General features: G+C 40.7%; 1 protein-coding gene and 2 long non-coding RNA genes across 5 annotated transcripts in view; 2 read left to right on the top strand and 1 right to left on the bottom strand.

Moving 5' to 3' along the window:
- Nucleotides 1-1072: 1072 nt before the first annotated feature.
- Nucleotides 1073-3093, bottom strand: LOC106563515 (uncharacterized). The gene is made up of 3 exons (XR_001319266.2): nucleotides 2516-3093; nucleotides 1988-2049; nucleotides 1073-1833 (listed from the first exon to the last, which is right to left on the bottom strand). It is a non-coding gene; the product is annotated as an uncharacterized lncRNA (long non-coding RNA).
- Nucleotides 3094-3423: 330 nt separating this feature from the next.
- Nucleotides 3424-5632, top strand: LOC106563516 (uncharacterized). Its single transcript, XR_001319267.2, has 2 exons — nucleotides 3424-4081; nucleotides 4955-5632. It is a non-coding gene; the product is annotated as an uncharacterized lncRNA (long non-coding RNA).
- Nucleotides 5633-10421: 4789 nt separating this feature from the next.
- Nucleotides 10422-21950, top strand: part of LOC106563513 (transmembrane protein 164) — a 48017-nt gene continuing 36488 nt past the window's right edge. Inside the window, exon 1 of one of the 3 annotated variants that reach the window (XR_006757678.1) lies at nucleotides 10422-11730. Coding sequence is in view for 2 of the 3 variants with exons in the window: in XM_045690028.1 (XP_045545984.1) it covers nucleotides 11368-11730 (363 nt within the window). In the remaining variant the exon portion in view is untranslated. The remainder of the gene's footprint in view (nucleotides 11731-21950) is intronic. The other 2 variants (XM_045690028.1, XM_014129166.2) reach the window with 2 other exon arrangements.

Consider the following 21950-nt stretch of genomic DNA (forward strand, 5'->3'; position numbering starts at 1 on the left):
GACTGAGCACACACCCCTGAGGGGCCCCCGTGTTGAGGATTTGTGGCGGATGTGTTGTTACTTACCCTTACCACCTGCGGGCGGCCCATCAGGAAGTCTAGGATCCAGTTGCAGAGGGAGCTGTTTAGTCCCAGGGTCCTTAGCTTAGTGATGAGTTTTGAGGGCACTATGGTGTTGAAAGCTGAGCTGTAGTCAATGACTAGCATTCTCACATAGGTGTTCCTTTTGTCCTGGTGCGAGTGTGGAGTGCAATAGAGATTGCATCATCTGTGGATCTGTTGGTGAGGTATGCAAACTGGAGTGGGTCTATGGTTTCTGGGATAATGGTGTTGATGTGAGTCATGACCATCCTTTCAAAGCATTTCATGGCAACAGACGTGAGTGCTATGGGTCGGTAGTAATTTACACAGGTTACCTTAGTGTTCTTGGGCACAGGGACTATGGTGGTCTGCTTGAAACATGTTGGTATTACAGACTCAGACAGGGAGAGGTTGAAAATGTCAGTGAAGACACTTGCCAGTTCGGAGTACACATCCTGGTAATCCGTCTGGACTTCTTATAAACTTCCTGGTTAGAGTGCCACTCCTTGAAAGTGTCAGCTCTACCCTTTAGCTCATTGCGAATGTTGCCTGTAATCCATAACTTCTGGTTGCGGTATGTACGTACAGTCACTGTGGGGACGACGTCCTCGATGCAGTTATTGATAAAGCCAGTGACTGATGTGATGTACTCCTCAATGCCATCGGAAGAATCCCGGAACATATTCCAGTCTGTGCTAGCAAAACAGTCCTGTAGTTTAGCATCTGCTTCATCGGACCACTTTTTTATAGACCGCGTCACTGGTGCTGCCCACTTTAATTTTTGCTTGTAAGCAGGAATCAGGAGGATAGAATTATGGTCAGATTTGCCAAATGGAGGGCGTGGGAGAGCTTTGTACACATCTCTGTGTATGGACTAAAGGTGGTCCAGAGTTCTTTTCCCTCTGGTTGCACATTTAACATGTTGATAGAAATTCAGTAAAACTGATTTAAGTTTCCCTGCATTAAAGTCACCAGCAACTAGGAACGCTGCCTCTGGATGAGTGGTTTCCTGTTCTCTTATGGCGGAATACAGCTCATTTAGCGCAGTTTTAGTTCCAACCTCGCTCTGTGGTGGTATATAGACAGCTACGAAAACAGATAAACTCTCTGGGTAAATAGTGAGGTCTGTTGCTTATCATAAGATACTCCACCTCAGGTGAGCAAAACTTTGAGACTTCCTTAAAGCACCAGCAGATGTGTTGTAACACTTTTTGCTTCATGCTATATTTGAGACAAGCTACTGATATTGTTGCAGTGAACAGACTTGTTATGCATGTCATGTACTGTTAAATTGTGTTGATAAATGTTATAACTTTAATATTATTTAATTGAGCATATATCAGTGTAGTTACTACCTATCCTGATTTATAATGCTATTTACTTTCCTCATGAGAATGGAGACAGACTATACCAAATAGACATAATGACAAGCTGAATGTGCTTTGTCCATTAAGTTATACCAGCTCCAGTAAAGAGATCAGAGACTCGGGTGACTTCTAAGTCATCTTTACTAAACAACATAAACACAATTAACAAAGCAGACAAAAACAAGGTTTGACCACTCCTCAAAAATGGCTTCACTCCTGCTCCTCAAAAGAGGCAAAAGACAGTCATTTTATTGTTGTCAACTGCCTCCACATAGAACATCTCATAATCTCTCTGTAACATGAATGGTTCCTTGAGGAGAATATTTTCCTCTTCATCCAGGCCATCATACAACTGTAGTTCTTTAAGAGTTGTAATGCAGTCTTCCCTGTCCATCCCAATTACACAAGGGAGGGAAACAGTGCCTTTAAATGTTTAGAGTTCACATTCAATATGAAAATATATTAAGGCTAGTCTGGCTACAGTGAAACAAGTGATTTTAAGGATCCAAATGAAACATTTTTATAATGTTCAAGACTTACGGCATGGGAAAGTTCTGCAGGAGAACTAGGCACCACCATCGCCTAATTTGCTGCATGTTTTCCTTTTAAAATGAAAATCACACAATCGGATGGGGATCCCAAAAAACATATCCAAACACAACAAGGTATACATGGGAGGGGTTCCCTGTGGCTCAGTTGGTAGAGCATGGTGTGTGCAATGCCAGGGTTGTGGGTTCGATTCCCACGTGGGGCCAGTACAAAACAAACATGAAATGTATGCATTCACTACTGTTAAGTTGCTCTGGATAAGAGCGTCTACTAAAATGCAATTCCATAACTAAAATGTAAATGTACATTGAAGAAAAAGACAATCAACGATTACGTAACTGCACATGTAAACCTAGGCTTACTGCTCAAGTACGCAAATTTGTCCAAATAAGATTCCCTCATTGTGCTAATTAACGCTATGCTAACATCGGCGCGGTAATTGGTCATATAAAAATCTCTGCAATCACTGCAATGGTATAACATTAATATTACAAAGTGCATAATGACAGTCTCACTTACTTCCATGGTTTATATTTGTATCAATATAGGTAAGGTTCGATTACGATTCGCTTTCGTTGACGGTGACCTTGAAGGAGACTGGAAGGGTTCGGGTTAAAAGCGTTTGATCCCAGCCCCGAACTGCACACTGCGGTCAGGAGCATCTCAAGCAACTCGGTCAAAAATCTTTCTTCTCCAGCAGGTGGCGTTGTTACATTTATTTGGCTCACCAAGCGATGCGTTTTTGTATGGAGGTCAATGAAAGTGTCGAATTTGGTAAACAAAAAAATGTAATGGCTTATTTGCTATTATGAGGTTTATTTGATCGAATACTACTACCCTACTACTACCCTACTACCCTTGTGGTGTTTATGGACTCAAAGGACTGGACAGGTGAAAACTACTCTTTGAGTTTTGAATATGCCTAATTTCATAGGTATGTTTAAAACCTTTTTTTCCATTATTTTGAATGTATCCATGGTGAGAAATGACGGAAAAGAGATTGTGTCTAATCATCTAAAGTAGATTCCTCTTCTCATCTCTGTCCCTTCATCACACTGGCCTGGCAGACACCATGCAGGGCTCCCTTGCAAAATAGACATTGGTCTCAATGGGGCTCCCTTCTAAAATAAAGGTTAAATAAAATCTGCACTGATCTGAAATAACTGGACAAGCACAGTGCCTTTTAGGTAGGGTTTTCCCAAACTCACTCCTCGGGTGGCGCACGTTTTGTTTTTTGCCCTAGTTCTACACAGCTGATTTCAAATAATCAACTAATCATACTTTGAATCAGCTGTGTAGTGTTAGGACAAAAACCAAAACGTGCACCACTTGGGGTCCTGAGGACCGAGCTTGCATTGTTGGAAAATGTACCTACCCAATTGTCATACTTGAGTAAAAGTAAAGATAATAGAAAATGGCTCAAGTAAAAGTCACCCAGTAAAATATTACTTGAGTAAGTCTAAAAGTATTTGTTTCTAAAGTATCAAAAGTCAAAGTATAAATCGTTTCTAATTACTTATATTAAGCAAACCAGACAGAAAAATGTTCTTGTTTTTATTTATTTATTTATCGATTTCCAGGGGCACACTCCAACACTCAGACATTATTTACAAAGGAAGCATTTGTGTTTAGTGAGTTCGCCAGATCAGAGGCAATAGGGATGACCAGGGGTATTTTCTTGATAAGTACGTCAATTGGACCATTACATTGAAACAGCTTTAATAACTTTTATATGAGACACCTTTTATTATTAATATTATCCTCGATTATCATGTATGGCTTGATGATGACTAAGTAGAACAAAAGTCACATTTTATATTCCAATAAATAATGAACCAACGCTATACTTAGTCAAATGTGTATTTTATTAAAGAAGAATACAGTTGGTATAACGGTCTACATACCTATTGAGGTGTTGTTTGGGCACATGCAGCTTATAATGTCATTACTGACCCAGTAATCAGATGTAGCTCTACTTTGATCACACAGACCTTACACTGAGAACTGGGTGAGCAGTGGACATCTTGGTGTGAGTGACCCATGTTGAGTCCAGATCCATCTTGAAGATGACCACAATGGAAACAAGTATTTAGACTTTTTTGTGTATATTATCCTTTGCTATATTTATATATCTGTTGCCTGCTGTAACATTTGTATGTGTTTTAAATATGTCCAATCTTTGGACTGTGAAAATCAAACCATTCCCTTGAATAAAAATAGATAGCAATATACATATTTCACCCATGTTGACCTGCCAATTTAAATGCAAGTGTTTGCCTTATTGATTACAAACAACCACTGCTTGACACCCATAAAGACACTAGAATAGATTATTTATTAAAACTGCATCTCAGTCAACTCAGCAGGGTTGGTCTTAAGCTCCATGACACATGTTGTGTTTACATACTGTTTTTAAAAAACACTCTGTAAAAGTGAAAGTGTCTATAACTGTGAAAGTGAAATTGTCTATATCTCTGTGTTTGTATGACAAAGAGGGAAATGTCCAATAGTCATAAGCATTCATGAGTGATGTTTATGTGTATTGGCTGGTTAATGTAAACATTATATTGACCAAATTTGACAGTTGACAGCACAACCACTATTTCCATAATGAATGTAGGTTGTCACAATCTTATCTTTTCACCTTTCTAAAAATAATCTAAATTTCATTCTAACTATATGGAATCAAAAACTTACTCTCCATATAGTTTCATCCAACAGTACCATACCAATATCATGGCCAATACCCATAAACAAAAGATCCAAAGAGAATAACCCATAGCTCATTGTTTGTTTTCAAGGTTTTGTTGTAAAGTGTGATAGTCTGTTGGGCTGTACAAGAAGCTGAATATATACCTCTGCCTTGAATTAATTCTAAAGTTTGTCACAAGTCAATGGATCATATTATAAATATTCTCACACCATTAAAACATTCAAAATTACACTTTTTTTTCATAGACCTACCTGCTGGTTTGTGTGGACCTGTCTCCACTGAACCCCTCGTTTGGTGCCTCTCAGCAGCACTGCCTATCGCTCCACATCCTTCCTGCTTCACTAGACCCTGAATTCTAAGAATCAGATGAAAAAGGTTACTTCCTTGGTTGCAGAAGAGAGTAGTTTAAACATTGAGTTGCCTTATGTTTGTGATGTCAGGGAGGACAGGTTCCTTTGGGTCGCCTTAAAAAGTGTGTGTGACAGAGGAGGGGACAGCTGTCACATTCGATCAAATTTCCCCTGGGTCTCTCCCGGCACCTGGATGGGAATCATGAATTAGTCACTTTTTAGGTACTGTCCCTACAGCCAATTCTTACAGCTCTTTGACGCACTCTTACGCTCAATATTTACATAACTTGTGTGTCGTTATCAGTATAATAACAACATTTTCTTTCAAACATTAGCAGGATTAATATTTCTGTCAAGATAAGAGAACAGTATTTAATTTGACATCTACGGATTGTGTATGACTTCTGATTTTAGTGCTTTTTCAAAATGATCTTCTGTCTTTTTATTCCATATGAACAGCATAAAACAGAAAATGTATCATGCTAGCGAAAGTTTTCCTTTTGTTTTCTGACCTCTCTTGCAACTACGGTGTCAGAGCCATGTTAAAAATAAAAAGAGGATTTGGTCATATGATGAAGGCTATGTGAATTTCTCTATTACATTTTGACATGTACATTTTAGTCATTTAGCAGACGCTTTTATTAAGAGCGACTTACAGGAGCAATTAGGGTTAAATGCCTTGCTCAAGGGCACATCGACAGATCTTTCACCTAGTCACCTCACATTTCTTTGCAAAAGATCTTAGGGAAAAAAGAAAGCACCACTTTATTTCATGAATTCATTTCATATTAAAATGTCAATAAAATTTGACTTTCAGAAAGATCACAAAACAAAAAAGGTTATTGTCATTAAAACTTATTTGTCACGCCCTGGCCATAGAGAGGTTTCTGTTCTCTATTTTGGTTAGGCCAGGGTGTGACTAGGGTGGGCATTCTATGTCCTTTTTTCTATGTTTCATATTTCTTTGTTTTGGCCGGGTATGGTTCTCAATCAGGGACAGCTGTATATCGTTGTCTCTGATTGGGAGCCATACTTAGGCGCTTTGGGTTTGTGGGTGGTTAATTTCTGTTTAGTGTTGCTAACCTGACAGAACTGTTTGGCTGTCGGGTTTTGTTTCTTTGTTTATTGTGTTCTCAGTAAAATAAATAAATACATGATGAGCACTCAACACGCTGCGCCTTGGTCTACTCCCTGCAACGGCTGTTACATTATTTATCCATTTCAGAGAATTATTAACTTTGTTATGACTTGAAACTAAGTACTGTACAGGTGTTGTGTTCTGTGATTCCATTTTTTTGTGTGATTTATTTGACCATTTTAAAACACAAAAACAACCACACGTGGATACAGTACAATGCCATTAAAATCATTGAGGATGACACAAAAAAGTTTAAAAATGTATTTCCATTGTGGTCCTCATGAAAATACATGAAAACAAAATATACACAAGATTATAACATGAAAACCAAGTATATCTCATCAATAGGGAGGAAACCGTAAAAGGAATAAAATAGATTACCATGTAATGTTCATTGAAAACAATTATACTTTCCTTTAAGCCTGTGCAGTTGTATAGCATTTTGCCCATAAACCATTTCTTAAGGTTTATCTTAAAACTCTCTAGCATAGGAATGGATTTTATATGGTTTGGTGCACCATTGCATTCCACTACACCAGTGTTAAGGAAAGAGCTTTTTCCAGCCATGCTCCTATAGCACAGCGGTCTGATATTGGCAACACTGTCTCTGGTGTGATGGCTATGAGTCTCTCATGAAATAAAAATAACCAGACGGGTAACTGGGGGCAAGGTCATGTAGAACTTTAAAAACCACCAACAGTTTGATTTGCACCACCCGGAGATCAACTGGAAGCCAGTTTAGTTCCCTGAAATGGTTAGGACCAATGTGCGTCCTAGGGAAGAGCTTGAGTATAATTCTCATTAGTTTGATTTGGGCCGTTTGAAGTTTGTACTTCATATTTTTTGTTATACCACTGAACCATGAGATACAAGCATATTTATAGTGGCACTGTATCAGATGTTGCCAGGGTCCTCATAGTCTCTGTATCCAGGAACTTGGCAACCCTTGCCAGGAACTTTGTCCTGGAGTGAACCTTCCCAATGTCCTTCAGAGCCATGAGTTCACCTGTCGTGTTGGTCCAGTTCACACCCAAGTATGTAACAGAGCATTTTTCGTTCACCACTACACCATTACACTTGACCTAGAAGTTGGAAATGTTTCTTACTTTGTGTTTGGAACAGGATACATTCTGTCTTGCCTAAATGCAGACAGTTTGTTGTCGGATAACCACTTACTGACTTTAGTCAGTTTGCTGCTTAGGGTCTTTTCAACTGTCTCCTTATTCTTATGTGAAACCAAGAGGGCAGAATCGTCCACATACAGGAACAGAGGGCATGAACAGGCAGAATCCATGTCATTTATATAGACATGGAAACATGACCACATGATGACAGGCTCATAACACATTTGCCAGAGAGCCATAGAACTGACCCTGACGGTTGATGTAGAGACAGTATTGATGGAAAGGATATCTTAACATTAACTTATTACCAATGTTTATGCCTTTGATATGGCTTGATATTCCCAAGTATGGATTATCTCCATTAAAAAAACATATTAGTTGACATAAAAACTATTAAACCAGAGTGTGGTTGGTGTGGGCGCAGTTTACCTCTTAGTGCTGGAGTGATCTCATAATAATTTTCAGGAAATCTGAATGTCAATATTATCGCTGTGCACTCCATTAGAAGTTTTTTATTTGCATAAACATTTTGGTGAATCATACTGACACCAACATCCATAGAGGGGAAACGTTTTAGTGTTTTAAAGCCCAAAGTACAGGAAGTAACTGCTCATCACTACCGCCCACCCCCAGAGGGTGGGTGGGGCTTTTTTCTGTCTGCATGTACATTGTCTTTGATGTTTACGGAGACAGTATTAGATCAGACCAAAAAATCCCAACCATAGTGGTTCTTCTGGCAGTTTAAGTTAAGACAGGGTTGCACATTTACCTTTACGTCTTTATTGCAATCTCTAATCCTAGCAATTTACAGTCCAGTAGCAGTCAGTGTCGTTTAGGATGAGGGAGGACACATTTTTTTTTGTTAATGGGCATGGCCTTATGTCTATTACAGCATATTGGATAACTGTCATTCATATTCCATTCACCTAGTTCAGTGTAACAGCGATAGGTTTAGGCTACAACATGATACTCAAATTTTCCCTATACCCATCATGAGGTTGCTACAACCTAGCCTATGAATGAAAGTTTACAACGTAGGTGCACACAGGTCGAGAGAAAATGTTGAGGTGACAGACAGTGACACATGGACAGACAGTGACACATTCAATACAGCCTTGCACACTCTGCCTGCATCTAGCTTATATAGGGTGTAATCATTAGTCCAACAGTTTCAAACAAGAGTTTTTATTGGACAAATTCAGGTATGTTTATCCCCATTTTGTTCCGTTAGCTTATGTTTAAAAAAAGTTTTTCAACAGAATCGGTGGATTGAATACATCCCTGATCACTGTAAACACAGTTCACTTTCATAGCAGCCACTTTGTATTCCTTCTCGCATCTATTACTTCTCGCATCTGAAGTCAATGTACCCAGAGGAGGACAGAAGCTAGCTGTTCTCCGGCTACACCATGGTGCTACCCTACAGAGTGCTGTTGAGACTACTGTAGACCTTCATTGCAAAATGGTGTTATTTATTTATTAATAGTCAATTATTTGATTACATTTAGTATAGTTGTATCTAAAAATGATAACTTGTTTAATGTCTTAACATTTTTTTTGTAATGAAATTCACTGAGGAGGATGGTCATCCCCTTCCTCCTCTGAGGAGCCTCCACTGTTACAGTCAGCACATATTATACAGGTTCTCCTCAGAAAAATACGCTGCCATTGCTGCATGAGCCCTACAAATCAATTGTATGCATTAACCATCTCCTGTAGGTTCTCTATACGGGCAGTTGGGAAAGCACATAGCTTCTGGGTGGGGAGTGCAGACATGGGGTATAGAGAGAAATAGTAATGTTATCTTTTTGTAGGAACTAACTCCGCCTCGGTTCGTTGGACAAAGCCTATGGAAGAAATGAATGGCGTTTTTGTAGGGTTTTTGGATAAACGCCCAAAGGAAAGTCTGTCGTAAACACAGGCTTACGAGACCGTATGTTTTGTTCAATGAGATACTCTTCATCAGCTAACATATCTTTTGTGATTTTTTTTGTATTACTTTTATTTTAAAAAGCACATAAAGGCTTCATAATTCATAAAGGTAATGTTAACCGACTGCTATTATATCATAGAACAAAACGTATAAGATCTCCTAAGCCTGTGTTAACTTCAGACGTTATTTTATTATTCTTTTCCCATAGGGATGGGTGAACGAACTAGAGGTTACTCATTTCCGGGTTTTAGGACTACAAACTGGCGAGCTCAATATGTAACATAGACTGATGTCAAATATTTGTATAACTAACCCAAGACAGACCAGAGTCTATCGTTTCCAATGGGAGCAAATAAATCATAGCGGCCAGAGCCAAGCCCGAGCAAGTGAGACCATATTAGCGCGTTCTAGCCTTTATTTGCATATTTCCGTTTTGGAACGCTACTCTTAAATGCGCCTGCATCAATTCGCCCTTGGACAATTCGTCCAAAAACATTATTTTGTTACGTTGGCAAAGGGTAACGTCTACACAACGCAGTCCACTCTGTTTGTTTTAGATTCTAGTTTTGAAAACAGAAAATTATATGGAGATCAGTGATACAATTTGCAGAATGTAGACCAAAATCCATATCGCTCCATCTTCTCCACTGCCAGTCACTAGGTTTCCTCTCATCACGATTTTGGTAGTGAGTGGAAACGCCAACCGGATGATTCACATGTATACATTCAGTAAAATATCTGGCTCATTGTTCTGTATGTGCTGATATGTACCCCTATCAAATTTCCTGGGGTCACTTCTTCAGCTGTGATGAAAAACCACTAGAGGGCGAGCCTGCACTTATATTAATGAGATACTGCGAGAGCTACACCCTACGGATACACCCAGCATAGGTCCATTAAAGTGTCACTTATTGTTGACTGAAATAATAATGATACATTTTATTTGCACAGCTTAATAGATTGGTTTCCATCTCAAACTACATTTTAAAACCTCAATGGTGTTTACCGCTCTTACGTGACAGGGAAAGCTGTTCCATAAATATAGAACACTTGTTATTGTTATTGAATGTTATGTTATTTAATTTTTTTACACCTATCAGATACAGCAGATTGTACATTTATAGACATATGTATACAAAGGGGGTCCAGTAGTCAGGGGTTAACTGAAAGAGGCGGGGTTTAAACGCAACTATCCCCTTGGAATTAATGTTCCTAGTGTGTAGAGACGAACATTTAAATGGGTTACAAGGAACTTGATGGATAGAGCTAAACTGGTTTGGTGAACAAAGCTATACTATATTCTTGAATACAAAATATCTGAAAGAAAAAGGCGTTGTAGGCAGCAAGAACCGTGTGTTACAACGCACGTGGACTCGCATATCAGTTGTAATGTAACCAGTTAGTAAGCTACCTTCACAGTCTCGTGCTTGATCGAATGATGTTAAATCTTCGCAATTCTGCTGGTTTGTGATAAATGGTTGGATTAAATAGTGCAACTGGGGACCAACGATGGCCTCTCTTGATGAGATATAGCAACATAAGAACTACAACTGGACTGTTGAGAATTTGCTACTATTTATCCTACTCGTAGCCATGTCTTTGGATGCTGCTGCCAGCTAGCTAACTTAATTTCTCGCAACTAAATAATACCTAAACGCCTAAAATGCCACTGCAAATAGGTGACTTGGTCGACATGCCGGTAGCTAATCACGTGGTTGTTATGGGTGTTACTTGTATGCACACGGGGGTACAACCATAGCTTTAATGTTGCTCCGTATTTATAGTTAATGTTATAGCTAACCAGCTATGATTGTTTTCTTATCTGAATGACCTGGTTTCCATATTATTGAGAAGCGGGTATAGTTAACTAGCTACTCCCACACTGCAATTTGGTCTCGCACTGGCGGCCGCCGAGTTACAGTCCACGCAGGCTAGCTAGCTGAATTTCTACTAGTACTACGTCTACCTGTCAAGGAAAGGAGGCGGTGGCAGCTGTGGTGTACATTTCTGCGTTCTTTATAGAGATCACTGCAGTTCATGTTTCGACAAGAAGTCAGTGTACTATCTTTTATTTCCGTCTTGTTCTTACCTTTTCCAAAACGAGAAGAGGAATATGTCTAGATATAACATTTACAGTCTTTTAGACTGGTTGTATGGAGGCGTGGACCCAAAGTTTGAAGGCAACGGGGGCCCAGAATGTGCCGCCTTTCTTGCACCCCAACAACGTATCGGCGAGAGTTTTATCATGGTTCTGATTTCCATCGTGGAAGTTGTCGTCGCACTGAGAAAAATCAACATTTCTAAAGAACTCAAAGAGATCGCGAAAGATGGTCCAAGGATAAAAGAGGACAGTTTGGGCAAGAACCTGTTGCTGGTTGCTTTGTGTATGACGTTCGGAGTAGAGGTTGGATTCAAATTCGCCAAAAAGACAGTGATATACCTACTGAATCCTTGTCATATTGTGACCATGCTGCAGGTAAGATTGCAACAAGGCTGGGAATACTAGCAACAACCACTTTTTGCAAACATGCATGGTGTTATTCACACAGGGTTTAAACGTATTTTTAAAGGGGCAATTTGCTGTTTCATGCATACATTTTTGCATTTATACATGGATGATATGTACCCATTTGATTCTTGAAGAATGTAACTTCTAAATGACTCATGAGCTAAGTATAACTGTTGTAACCCAGCAGAACCTAAACTATACCCTTGTTTTTCTCCAATGTTTGTAAACAAACACCATCGCCTCCAAACATGGTTAAAACTATAGTTTTTATATCATGGATGGTCAGTCCTTCTTCATCCATAGCGCTGTCTTTAAATTTGAGTGGTTACATTTCTCCAGCCCTATCCCTCAGCTGTTTACCGAAACGGGGGCTTTGCTATTGTTTCAACTGCTGATTGCTCGTTAAAGTTACTTTTGTCTTTTGGGAACTCATATCTCAAATTAAGTGTGAACTTGAGATGGGCCTACAAATTGTTTTAGTGTTGAATGTGCATTGAGCATTTCAGTGTAGAGTAGACCTACCCAATGTACACTGAACAAAAATATAAGCACAACATGTCAAGTGTTGGTCGCATGTTTTATGAGCTGAAGTTAAAGATCCTAGACATTTTAGATGCATACACAACAAGCTTATTTCGGTCAAATTTTGTGCACAAATTTGTTTACATCCCTGTTAGTGAGCATTTCTCCGTTACCAAGATAATCCATCCACCTGACAGGTGTGGAATATCAAGAAGCTGATTAAACAGCATGATCATTACACAGTGCTGGGGAAATAACAGGCAACTCTAAAATGTGCAATATTGTCACACAAGACAATGCCACAGATGTCTCAAGTTTTGAGGGCGCATGCAATTTGCACGCTGACTGCAGTAATTTCCACCAGAGAATTTGGCAGTATGTCCAACTGGCCTCACAACCACAGACCACATGTATGGCATTGTGTGGGCGACCGGCTTGCTGATGTGAATGGAGTGCCTCATGTTGGGGTTATGGTAGGGGCTACAGACAACGAACACAATTACATTTTATCGATGGCAATTTGAATGCGCAGAGATACTGTGACAAGATCCTGAGGCACATTGTTGTGCCATTCATCTGCTGCAATCACCTCATGTTTCAGCATGATGATGCACGGCGCCATGTCTCAAGGATCTGTAAACACTTCCTAGAAACTGAAAATGTCCTAGACGCGTACGAAAGCATGTTCCAGTTCCCGCCAATATCTAGCAACTTTGCACAGCCAATGAAGAGGAGTGGGACAACGATCCACCGGCCACAATCAACAGCCTGATCAACTCTATGCAAAGGAGATGTGTCGAGCTGCGTCAGGAAAATGATGGTCACACCAGATACTGACTGGTTTTCTGATCCACACCCCTACCTTGAAAGGTATCTGTGACCAACAGATGCATATCTGTATTCCTAGTCATGTGAAATCCACAGACTAGGGCCTAATGAATTTATTTAAATTGACAGATTTCCTTATATGAACTGTAACTCAGTAAACTCTTTTAAATTGTTGCACATTTTGTTTTTGTTCAGTATACAAAGATTGTCTCTCCCTGTTCCAGCACATTATGCACTATTTACACAACTGGTGGTTTTAATCCTGAATGCTGATTGGTTAATACCGTATTCCAGCCTTGTCTAATCCACAAATTACCACTGGCTAAATCTATGATGTTAAAATGCCTATTTACTCTGTTCTATCTGACTGCGCAATCCACTGTCTCATCAGCCCAGCCAGGCAATTTATAAACTTAATGTCTAGATGCTTTTTATAGTAGAGATCATCTCATATTTCTTTTAGACTAACATTTTGTTTTCAACAGCGAAGATTTGTGTAAACCTTAGTCTGTCTCTGACATTTGGAACATTGATTCAATATTCAAATTCGATCTCCAGCTGTCCCATAGTAATGAATGAGTCGGGACGAGACAGACAGGCAGGCAGTGTTTCTCAGTGAGTCGAAATCATGAATGAATCAGCTGGCATCATTTTATGGATATATACAATGAAATGTCATTTAAAAAAAGGCCAAACGAAATGAAGTGCAGCTACTGTAGTTTAGTCTTTCCAGCTTCAGTTTGAAGTGATTGTCTTAGCTGTGTTGTTGGCTAGCTCCTCTGAACAAGTGTCCTGACGAATGAGCACATTTTCTATGCCAGGCAAAATCGCGCCTCATTAGCTCATTGTTATGGTTGTATCCAAATAAATGTCACTAGAAAGCTGCTTTTGCAAATGCAGTTACTTTTTTTTTTTTTTGGCCTGCATTTTTTGACGTGACTGTAAGTTAGCCGTAGTTGGCTAGCCAGCAAGCAAGGGATGGCAATGGAACATTTAGAACGAACGACTGGGTCGCGTCCATAGATACAGAACAAAAAGACTGAACGACTGGGTCGCGTCTCTAGCAACCGAACCAATAGAATGAACGGCCAGCCGGCTTGGGTAGAAACCCTAGATTTGTGTCGGGACTATATCTTGTGGAAGGATGAAATGGTATGAATAAATTTAAATAACGTTTTTAATGAAAATATGTCAAACATTATTTTAATATGTTAGGAACCTGTTGTATACAAGTGATAATGCCCCAGAAGCCGGCCTGTGCCAATATATCCTCCAAACACCGGCTTCTCGGGCATTATCACTTAGGTAAGCATGGTATCTGCCTCTCTGTAAAACCGTTCTGTGTAGGTTTACCATCGTGTCCAATAGGTTCACTTTCTACCTTGTGTTTTTACTCTACATCTTATTGTGTACTGATTTCAGGAACATCTTTCATGTGGCTACGGAACCTGCCTTTACTTGCAGTGGCATCCAGAAAGATCATATCACTTATGAAAGCATTAGTGATGGGGGAAATTGAAGTCAAAGTAATGTATTTTATTAGGATGAAACATTCCTTAACCAGTGAAAGCTGCATGCACAATCTGACATGGGAAACCAATTCACTAGCCTCTCCCTGTTCCTTGAGTTATCATGTTGTAGCTTCAACTAAGGGAGTCCTGATGGCGAGGAGGGGACAAGAGAGAAACACATGGTGAAGGAAAGGAATGGAGAGAAACGCTGGCAGGTAGGGGGAATGTATCTTGACTAGCTGCCCACCTAGTACACAATGACGGGTTTGTTGTTCAGTCAGCCTCAGTCTGAACATGAGGTGTGGGCAGTGAGCGTGTCTACTGAGCCAACATTTGGAGAGCACTCAACACAGAGGGTGTTGAGGAGGTGGGGGCTCATCTGTTGTGCATGAGTATCCCCCTCTTCCCAAAGTGGTGTGCTGCGGTGCACTATAGTTGTCTGATCTTATCCCACTCAAATTAACTGTGAGAGGATCATGTTGAATCATGTAAAGGGCAATGTCATCAGTTTCAGATCATTGATCAGAAAAAGGGCATGTTATGATTACAATACGCAGTCATCAAGAAAGTCTGTTTTATTGGGCTCTGAAGCCCAAGGCTATCCAACGTGTAAACGGAAAGAGTGGTTAGAACTTGTTGCTTGGGCTGACCCCATTTAGTCGACTGGTTGATTTGTTTGGTCGATAAGCTGTTCATCGACCAAGATTTCTTTATTCGAGCAGCAGCGAAAATGTAAAAAAATCATGGTGTACAAGACACCTGTCTGATTCGTGCCTGTGAGTGGACTGATCCATTGTGGAGGCTGTTGGGATGACAGTCCATCAGTCTAAGACGTGCTGTTGAAATTGTATATGGTTATTGTATTTATATAATAATATTTAAATTATATATGATTATAATTATATTTTTTAGCATGCGCTTTATCCTGCGTTGGACAGTGGTCGATGTCCGCGGTTCTGAAACGCATACGTGCGCTGTTGAATTGGTGCCTTTTCCTTGACCATGTTGCTATATGCATAATAGCAAAGTTTACAAGCATATTGGTGTTGAGAACAATGGGGCGGGGGCAGCAGCAGAGTTAGGAGACGAGAGAACAGTCCTTGCCTTAATTGTCTAAGAAAAGTGAGAGAGGAAACCTCAACTAAATTAGGCAATTGATTACAGCCCTAACTGGTGAATGTGCCTGGCTTTAGAAATCATCCATATACAGTACCAGTCAAGTTTGGACACACTTACTCATTCCAGGGTTTTTCTTTATTTTTGCTATTTTCTACAATGAAGAATAATATTGAAGACATCAAAAGTATGAAATAACAACATGTAGTAACCAATAAAGTGTTAAACAAATCAAAATATATTTTAGATTTTTCAAAGTAGCCACCTTTTGCCTTGACAGCTTTGCAGACTCTTGGCATTCCCTCAACCAGCTTCATGAGGTAGTCACCTGGAATGCATTTCAATTAACAGGTGTGCCTTCTTAAAAGTCCATTTGTGGAATTTCTTCTTCCTTAATGTGTCATCGCTTGATGGTTTTTGCATCTGCACTTGAAGAAACTTTCAAAGTTTTGTACAGTTTTAAGATTAGAGGCCACTGTGTTCTTGGGGACCTTCAATGCTGCAGAATTATTTGTACCCTTCCCCAGATCTGTGCCTTGACACAATCATGTCTCGGAGCTCTACGGACAATTCCTTCGACCTCATGGCTTGGTTTATGCTCTGACATGAACTGTCAACTGTGGGACCTTTTGAATAGACAGATGTGTGCCTTTCCAAATCATGTCCAATCAAGTTTACAAACACCTCAAGGATGATCAATGGAAATAGGATGCACCTGAGCTCAATTTCCGCCTTATTTAAATTTTTTCATAAATTTGCTAACATTTCTAAAAACCTGTTTTCACTTTGTCATTATGGGGTATTGTGTGTAGATTGGATGAGTTTTTATTAAATCCATTTTAGAATAAGGCTAACGTAACAGAATGTGGAAAAAGTCAAGGGGTCTGAATACTTCCCGACTATACTTACATACATGTATGTATGTATATATATATGTATGTATATATGTATGTATGTATGTATGTATGTATGTATGTGTGCACACACACAGTTGAAGTCAGAAGTTTACATACACTTAGGTTGGAGTCATTAACTCGTTTTTCAACCACTACACAAATTTCTTGTTAACAAACTATAGTTTTGGCAAGTCGGTTAGGACATCTACTTTGTGCTTGACACAAGTAATTTTTCCAACAATTGTTTACAGACAGATCATTTCACTTATAATTCACTGTATCACAATTCCAGTGGGTCAAAAGTTAACATACACTAAGTTGACTGTGCATTTAAACAGCTTGGAAAATTCCAGAAAATGTCATGGCTTTAGAAGCTTCTGATGGGCTAATTGACATCATTTGAGTCAATTGGAGGTGTACTTGTGGATGTATTTCAAGGCCTACCTTCAAACTCAGTGCCTCTTTGCTTGACATCATGGGAAAATCAAAAGAAATCAGCCAAGACCTCAGAAAAACAATTGTAGACCTCCACAAGTCTGGTTCATCCTTGGGTGCAATTTCCAAATGCCTGAAGGTACCACATTCATATGTACAAACAATAGTATGCAAGTATAAACACCATGGGACCACGGTGTCATACCGCTCAGGAAGGAGACGCGTTCTGTCTCCTAGAGATGAACGCACTTTGGTGCGAAAAGTGCAAATCAATCCCAGAACAACAGCAAAGGACCTTGTGAAGATGCTGGAGGAAACGGGTACAAAAGTATCTATATCCACAGTAAAACGAGTCCTATATCGACATAACCTGAGAGGCGCTCAGCAAGAAAGAAGCCACTGCTCCAAAACCGCCATAAAAAAGACAGACTACCGTTTGCAACTGCACATGGGGACAAAGATCGTACTTTTTGGAGAAATGTCCTCTGGTCTGATGAAACAAAAATAGAACTGTTTGGCCATAATGACCATCGTTATGTTTGGAGGAAAAAGGGGGAGGCTTGCAAGCCGAAGAACACCATCCCAACCGTGAAGCACGGGGGTGGCAGCATCATGTTGTGAGGGTGCTTGCTGCAGGAGGGACTGTTGCACTTCACAAAATAGATGGCATCATGAGGAAGGAAAATTATGTGGATATATTGAAGCAACATCTCAAGACATCAGTCAGGAAGTTAAAGCTTGGTCGCAAATGGGTCTTCCAAATGGACAATAATCCCAAGCATACTTCCAAAGTTGTGGCAAAATGGCTTGAGGACTTAAGCCCTGACCTCAGTCCTATAGAACATTTGTGGGCAGAACTGAAAAAGCATGGGCGAGCAAGGAGACCTACAAACCTGACTCAGTTACACCAGCTCTGTCAGGAGGAATGGGCCAAAATTCACCCAACTTATTGTGGGAAGCTTGTGGAAGGCTACCAGAAACGTTTGACCCAAGTTAAACTATTTAAAGGCAATGCTACCAAATACTAATTGAGTGTATGTAAACTTCTGACTTGCACAAAGGCGGAGGTAGCGGTCCTGCTGCTGGGTTGTTGCCCTCCTACGGCCTCCTCCACGTCTCCTGATGTACTGGCCTGTCTCCTGGTAGCGCCTCCATGCTCTGGACACTACGCTGACAGGCACAGCAAACCTTCTTGCCATAGCTCGCATTGATGTGCCATCCTGGATGAGCTGCACTACCTGAGCCACTTGTGTGGGTTGTAGACTCCGTCTCATGCTACCACTAGAGTGAAAGCACCGCCAGCATTCAAAAGTGACCAAAACATCAGCCAGGAAGCATAGGAACTGAGAAGTGGTCTGTGGTCCCCACCTGCAGAACCACTCCTTTATTGGGGGTGTCTTGCTAATTGCCTATAATTTCCAACTGTTGTCTATTCCATTTGCACAACAGCATGTGAAATTTATTGTCAATCAGTGTTGCTTCCTAAGTGGACAGTTTGATTTCACAGAAGTGTGATTGACTTGGAGTTACATTGTGTTGTTTAAGTGTTCCCTTTATTTTTTTGAGCAATATATATATATATATATATATATACATACATACATACATACATACATACATACATACATACACTGGCTCAGGTAGTGCAGCTCATCCAGGATGGCACATCAATGCGAGCTGTGGCACGAAGGTTTGCTGTGTCTGTCAGCGTAGTGTCCAGAGCATGGAGGCGCTACCAGGAGACAGGCCAGTACATCAGGAGACGTGGAGGAGGCCGTAGGAGGGCAACAACCCAGCAGCAGGACCGCTACCTCCGCCTTTGTGCAAGGAGGAGCAGGAGAAGCACTGCCAGAGCCCTGCAAAATTACCTCCAGCAGGCCACAAATGTGCATGTGTCTGCTCAAACGGTCAGAAACAGACTCCATGAGGGTGGTATGAGGGCCCGACGTCCACAGGTGGGGGTTGTGCTTACAGTCCAACACCGTGCAGGACGTTTGGCATTTGCCAGAGAACACCAAGATTGGCAAATTCGCCACTGGCGCCCTGTGCTCTTCACAGATGAAAGCAGGTTCACACTGAGCACGTGACAGACGTGACAGAGTCTGGAGACGCCGTGGAGAACGTTCTGCTGCCTGCAACATCCTCCAGCATGACCGGTTTGGCGGTGGGTCAGTCATGGTGTGGGGTGGCATTTCTTTGGGGGGCCGCACAGCCCTCCATGTGCTCGCCAGAGGTAGCCTGACTGCCATTAGGTACCGAGATGAGATCCTCAGACCCCTTGTGAGACCATATGCTGGTGCGGTTGGCCCTGGGTTCCTCCTAATGCAAGACAATGCTAGACCTCATGTGGCTGGAGTGTGTCAGCAGTTCCTGCAAGAGGAAGGCATTGATGCTATGGACTGGCCCGCCCGTTCCCCAGACCTGAATCCAATTGAGCACATCTGGACATCATGTCTCGCTCCATCCACCAACGCCAAGTTGCACCACAGACTGTCCAGGAGTTGGCGGATGCTTTAGTCCAGGTCTGGGAGGAGATCCCTCAGGAGACCATCCGCCACCTCATCAGGAGCATGCCCAGGCGTTGTAGGGAGGTCATACAGGCATGTGGAGGCCACACACACTACTGAGCTTCATTTTGACTTGTTTTAAGGACATTACATCAAAGTTGGATCAGCCTGTAGTGTGGTTTTCCACTTTAATTTTGAGTGTGACTCCAAATCCAGACCTCCATGGGTTGATAAATTGGATTTCCATTGATTATTTTTGTGATTTTGTTGTCAGCACATTCAACTATGTAAAGAAAAAAAGTATTTAATAAGATTATTTCTTTCATTCAGATCTAGGATGTGTTGTTTAAGTGTTCCCTTTATTTTTTGAGCAATATATATATATATATATATATATATATATATATATATATATTCACACACACACACACACACACACACAGGCTATGTACAGTGCCTTGCAAAAGTATTTACCCCTTTGACATTTTTCCTGTTTTGTTGCCTTAAACGTGGAATTAAAATGGATTTTTGGGGGTTTTGAAGAAACAAACAAGAAATAAGACAAAAAAGCTGAACTTGAGCGTGCATAACTATTCACCCCCCAAGTCAAAAGTTGGATGGGTTCCACTGGTGTACAGCAATCTTTAAGTTAAGTTATACCACAGATTTTCAATTGGATTGAGGTCTGGGCTTTGACTAGGCCATCCCAAGAGATTTAAATGTTTCCCCTTAAACCACTTGAGTGTTGCTTTAGCAGTATGCTTAGGGTCATTGTCCTGCTGGAAGGTGAACCTCCGTCCCAGTCTCAAATCTCTGGAAGACTGAAACCGTTTCCCCTCGAATTTCCCTGTATTTAAAGCCATCCATCATTCCTTCAATTCTGACCAGTTTCCCAGTCCCTGCCGATGGAAAAACATCCCCACAGCATGATGCTGCCACCACCATGCTTCACTGTGGGATGGTGTTCTCGTGGTGATGAGAGGTGTTGGGTTTACGCCAGACATAGCATTTTCCTTGATGGCCAAAAAGCTCAATTTTACTCTCATCTGACCAGATTACCTTCTTCCATATATGGGGAGTCTCCCACCTGCCTTTTGGTGAACATCAAACGTGTTTGCTTATTTTTTTCTTAAAGCAATTTTTCTGGCCACTCTTCCGTAAAGCCCAGCTCTGTGGAGTATATGGCGTAAAGTGGTCCTATGGACAGACACTCCAATCTCCGCTGTGGAGCTTTGCAGCTCCTTCAGGGTTATCTTTGGTCTTTTTGTTGCCTCTCTGGTTGATGCCTTCCTTAGCTGGTCTGTGAGTTTTGGTGGGTGGCCCTCTTGGCAGGTTTGCTCTGGTACCATATTCTTTCAATTTTTTTAATAATGGATTTAATGGTGCTCCGTGGGATGTTCAAAGTTTCAGATTTTTTTATAGCACAACCCTGATCTGTACTTCTCCATAACTTTGTCCCTGACCTGTTTGGAGAGCTCCTTGGTCTTCATGGTGCCGCTTGCTTAGTGGTGTTGCAGACTCTAGGGCCTTTCAGAACAGGTGTGTGTGATATATATATCACACACACCTGAGATCATGTGACACTTAGATTGCACACAGGTGGACTTTATTTAACAAATTATGTGACTTCTGAAGGTAATTGGATGCACCAGATCTTATTTAGGGGCTTCATAGCAAAGGGGGTGAATACATATGCACCCACCACTTTTCAGTTTTCTGTATTTTTGAGAATTTTTTGAAACTAGTTCTTTTTTTTCACTTGACCAATTTTGACTTTTGTGTATGTCCATTACACGAAATCCAAATAAAAATCAATTTAAATTACAGGTTGTAATGCAACAAAATAGGAAAAACGGCAATGGGGTGAATACTTTTGCAGGGCACTGTTCCTCCAGTGTTACATTTTTTAATTTTTTTTAAATAAGCATTTACATCAAGCAAAGTGAGTGCAGCCTAATCTTTTACATTTGTATAATTCTGCATGTATCAATGACCAACAGGTATATCTATGCAATCAGTCACTCTGATGACTGTATATGAAGCACCTTTTCACAGGCTGCCAGCTGTTTGACTTATCTGGCTTGTTTGCACTAGACCAATATTTGTCTGGTAAATAAGGAGTAGTCATAGTTCTGCCCGGCTCCTAGAGACTACTGGGGGATGCCTTTCACTGCCAATTCCACTTACCGTTTACTATTCTGGAAACTCTTTGTATACTGGTCAATGTTAACCAGGGGGTTTAGAGTTACAGGACTGCGCTGTCGCCCCTCATTAGCATATGTCTCGTGTCTGGTCAGTCTGTGGACAAAGATGAGCTGGGATCACAAAATCAACCAAATCTGCTAAAAAGCTTTGCTGTGATTGAAGAAAAA

This window comes from Salmo salar, chromosome ssa11 (assembly GCF_905237065.1).
Source record: "Salmo salar chromosome ssa11, Ssal_v3.1, whole genome shotgun sequence".
Taxonomy (NCBI): domain Eukaryota; kingdom Metazoa; phylum Chordata; class Actinopteri; order Salmoniformes; family Salmonidae; genus Salmo; species Salmo salar.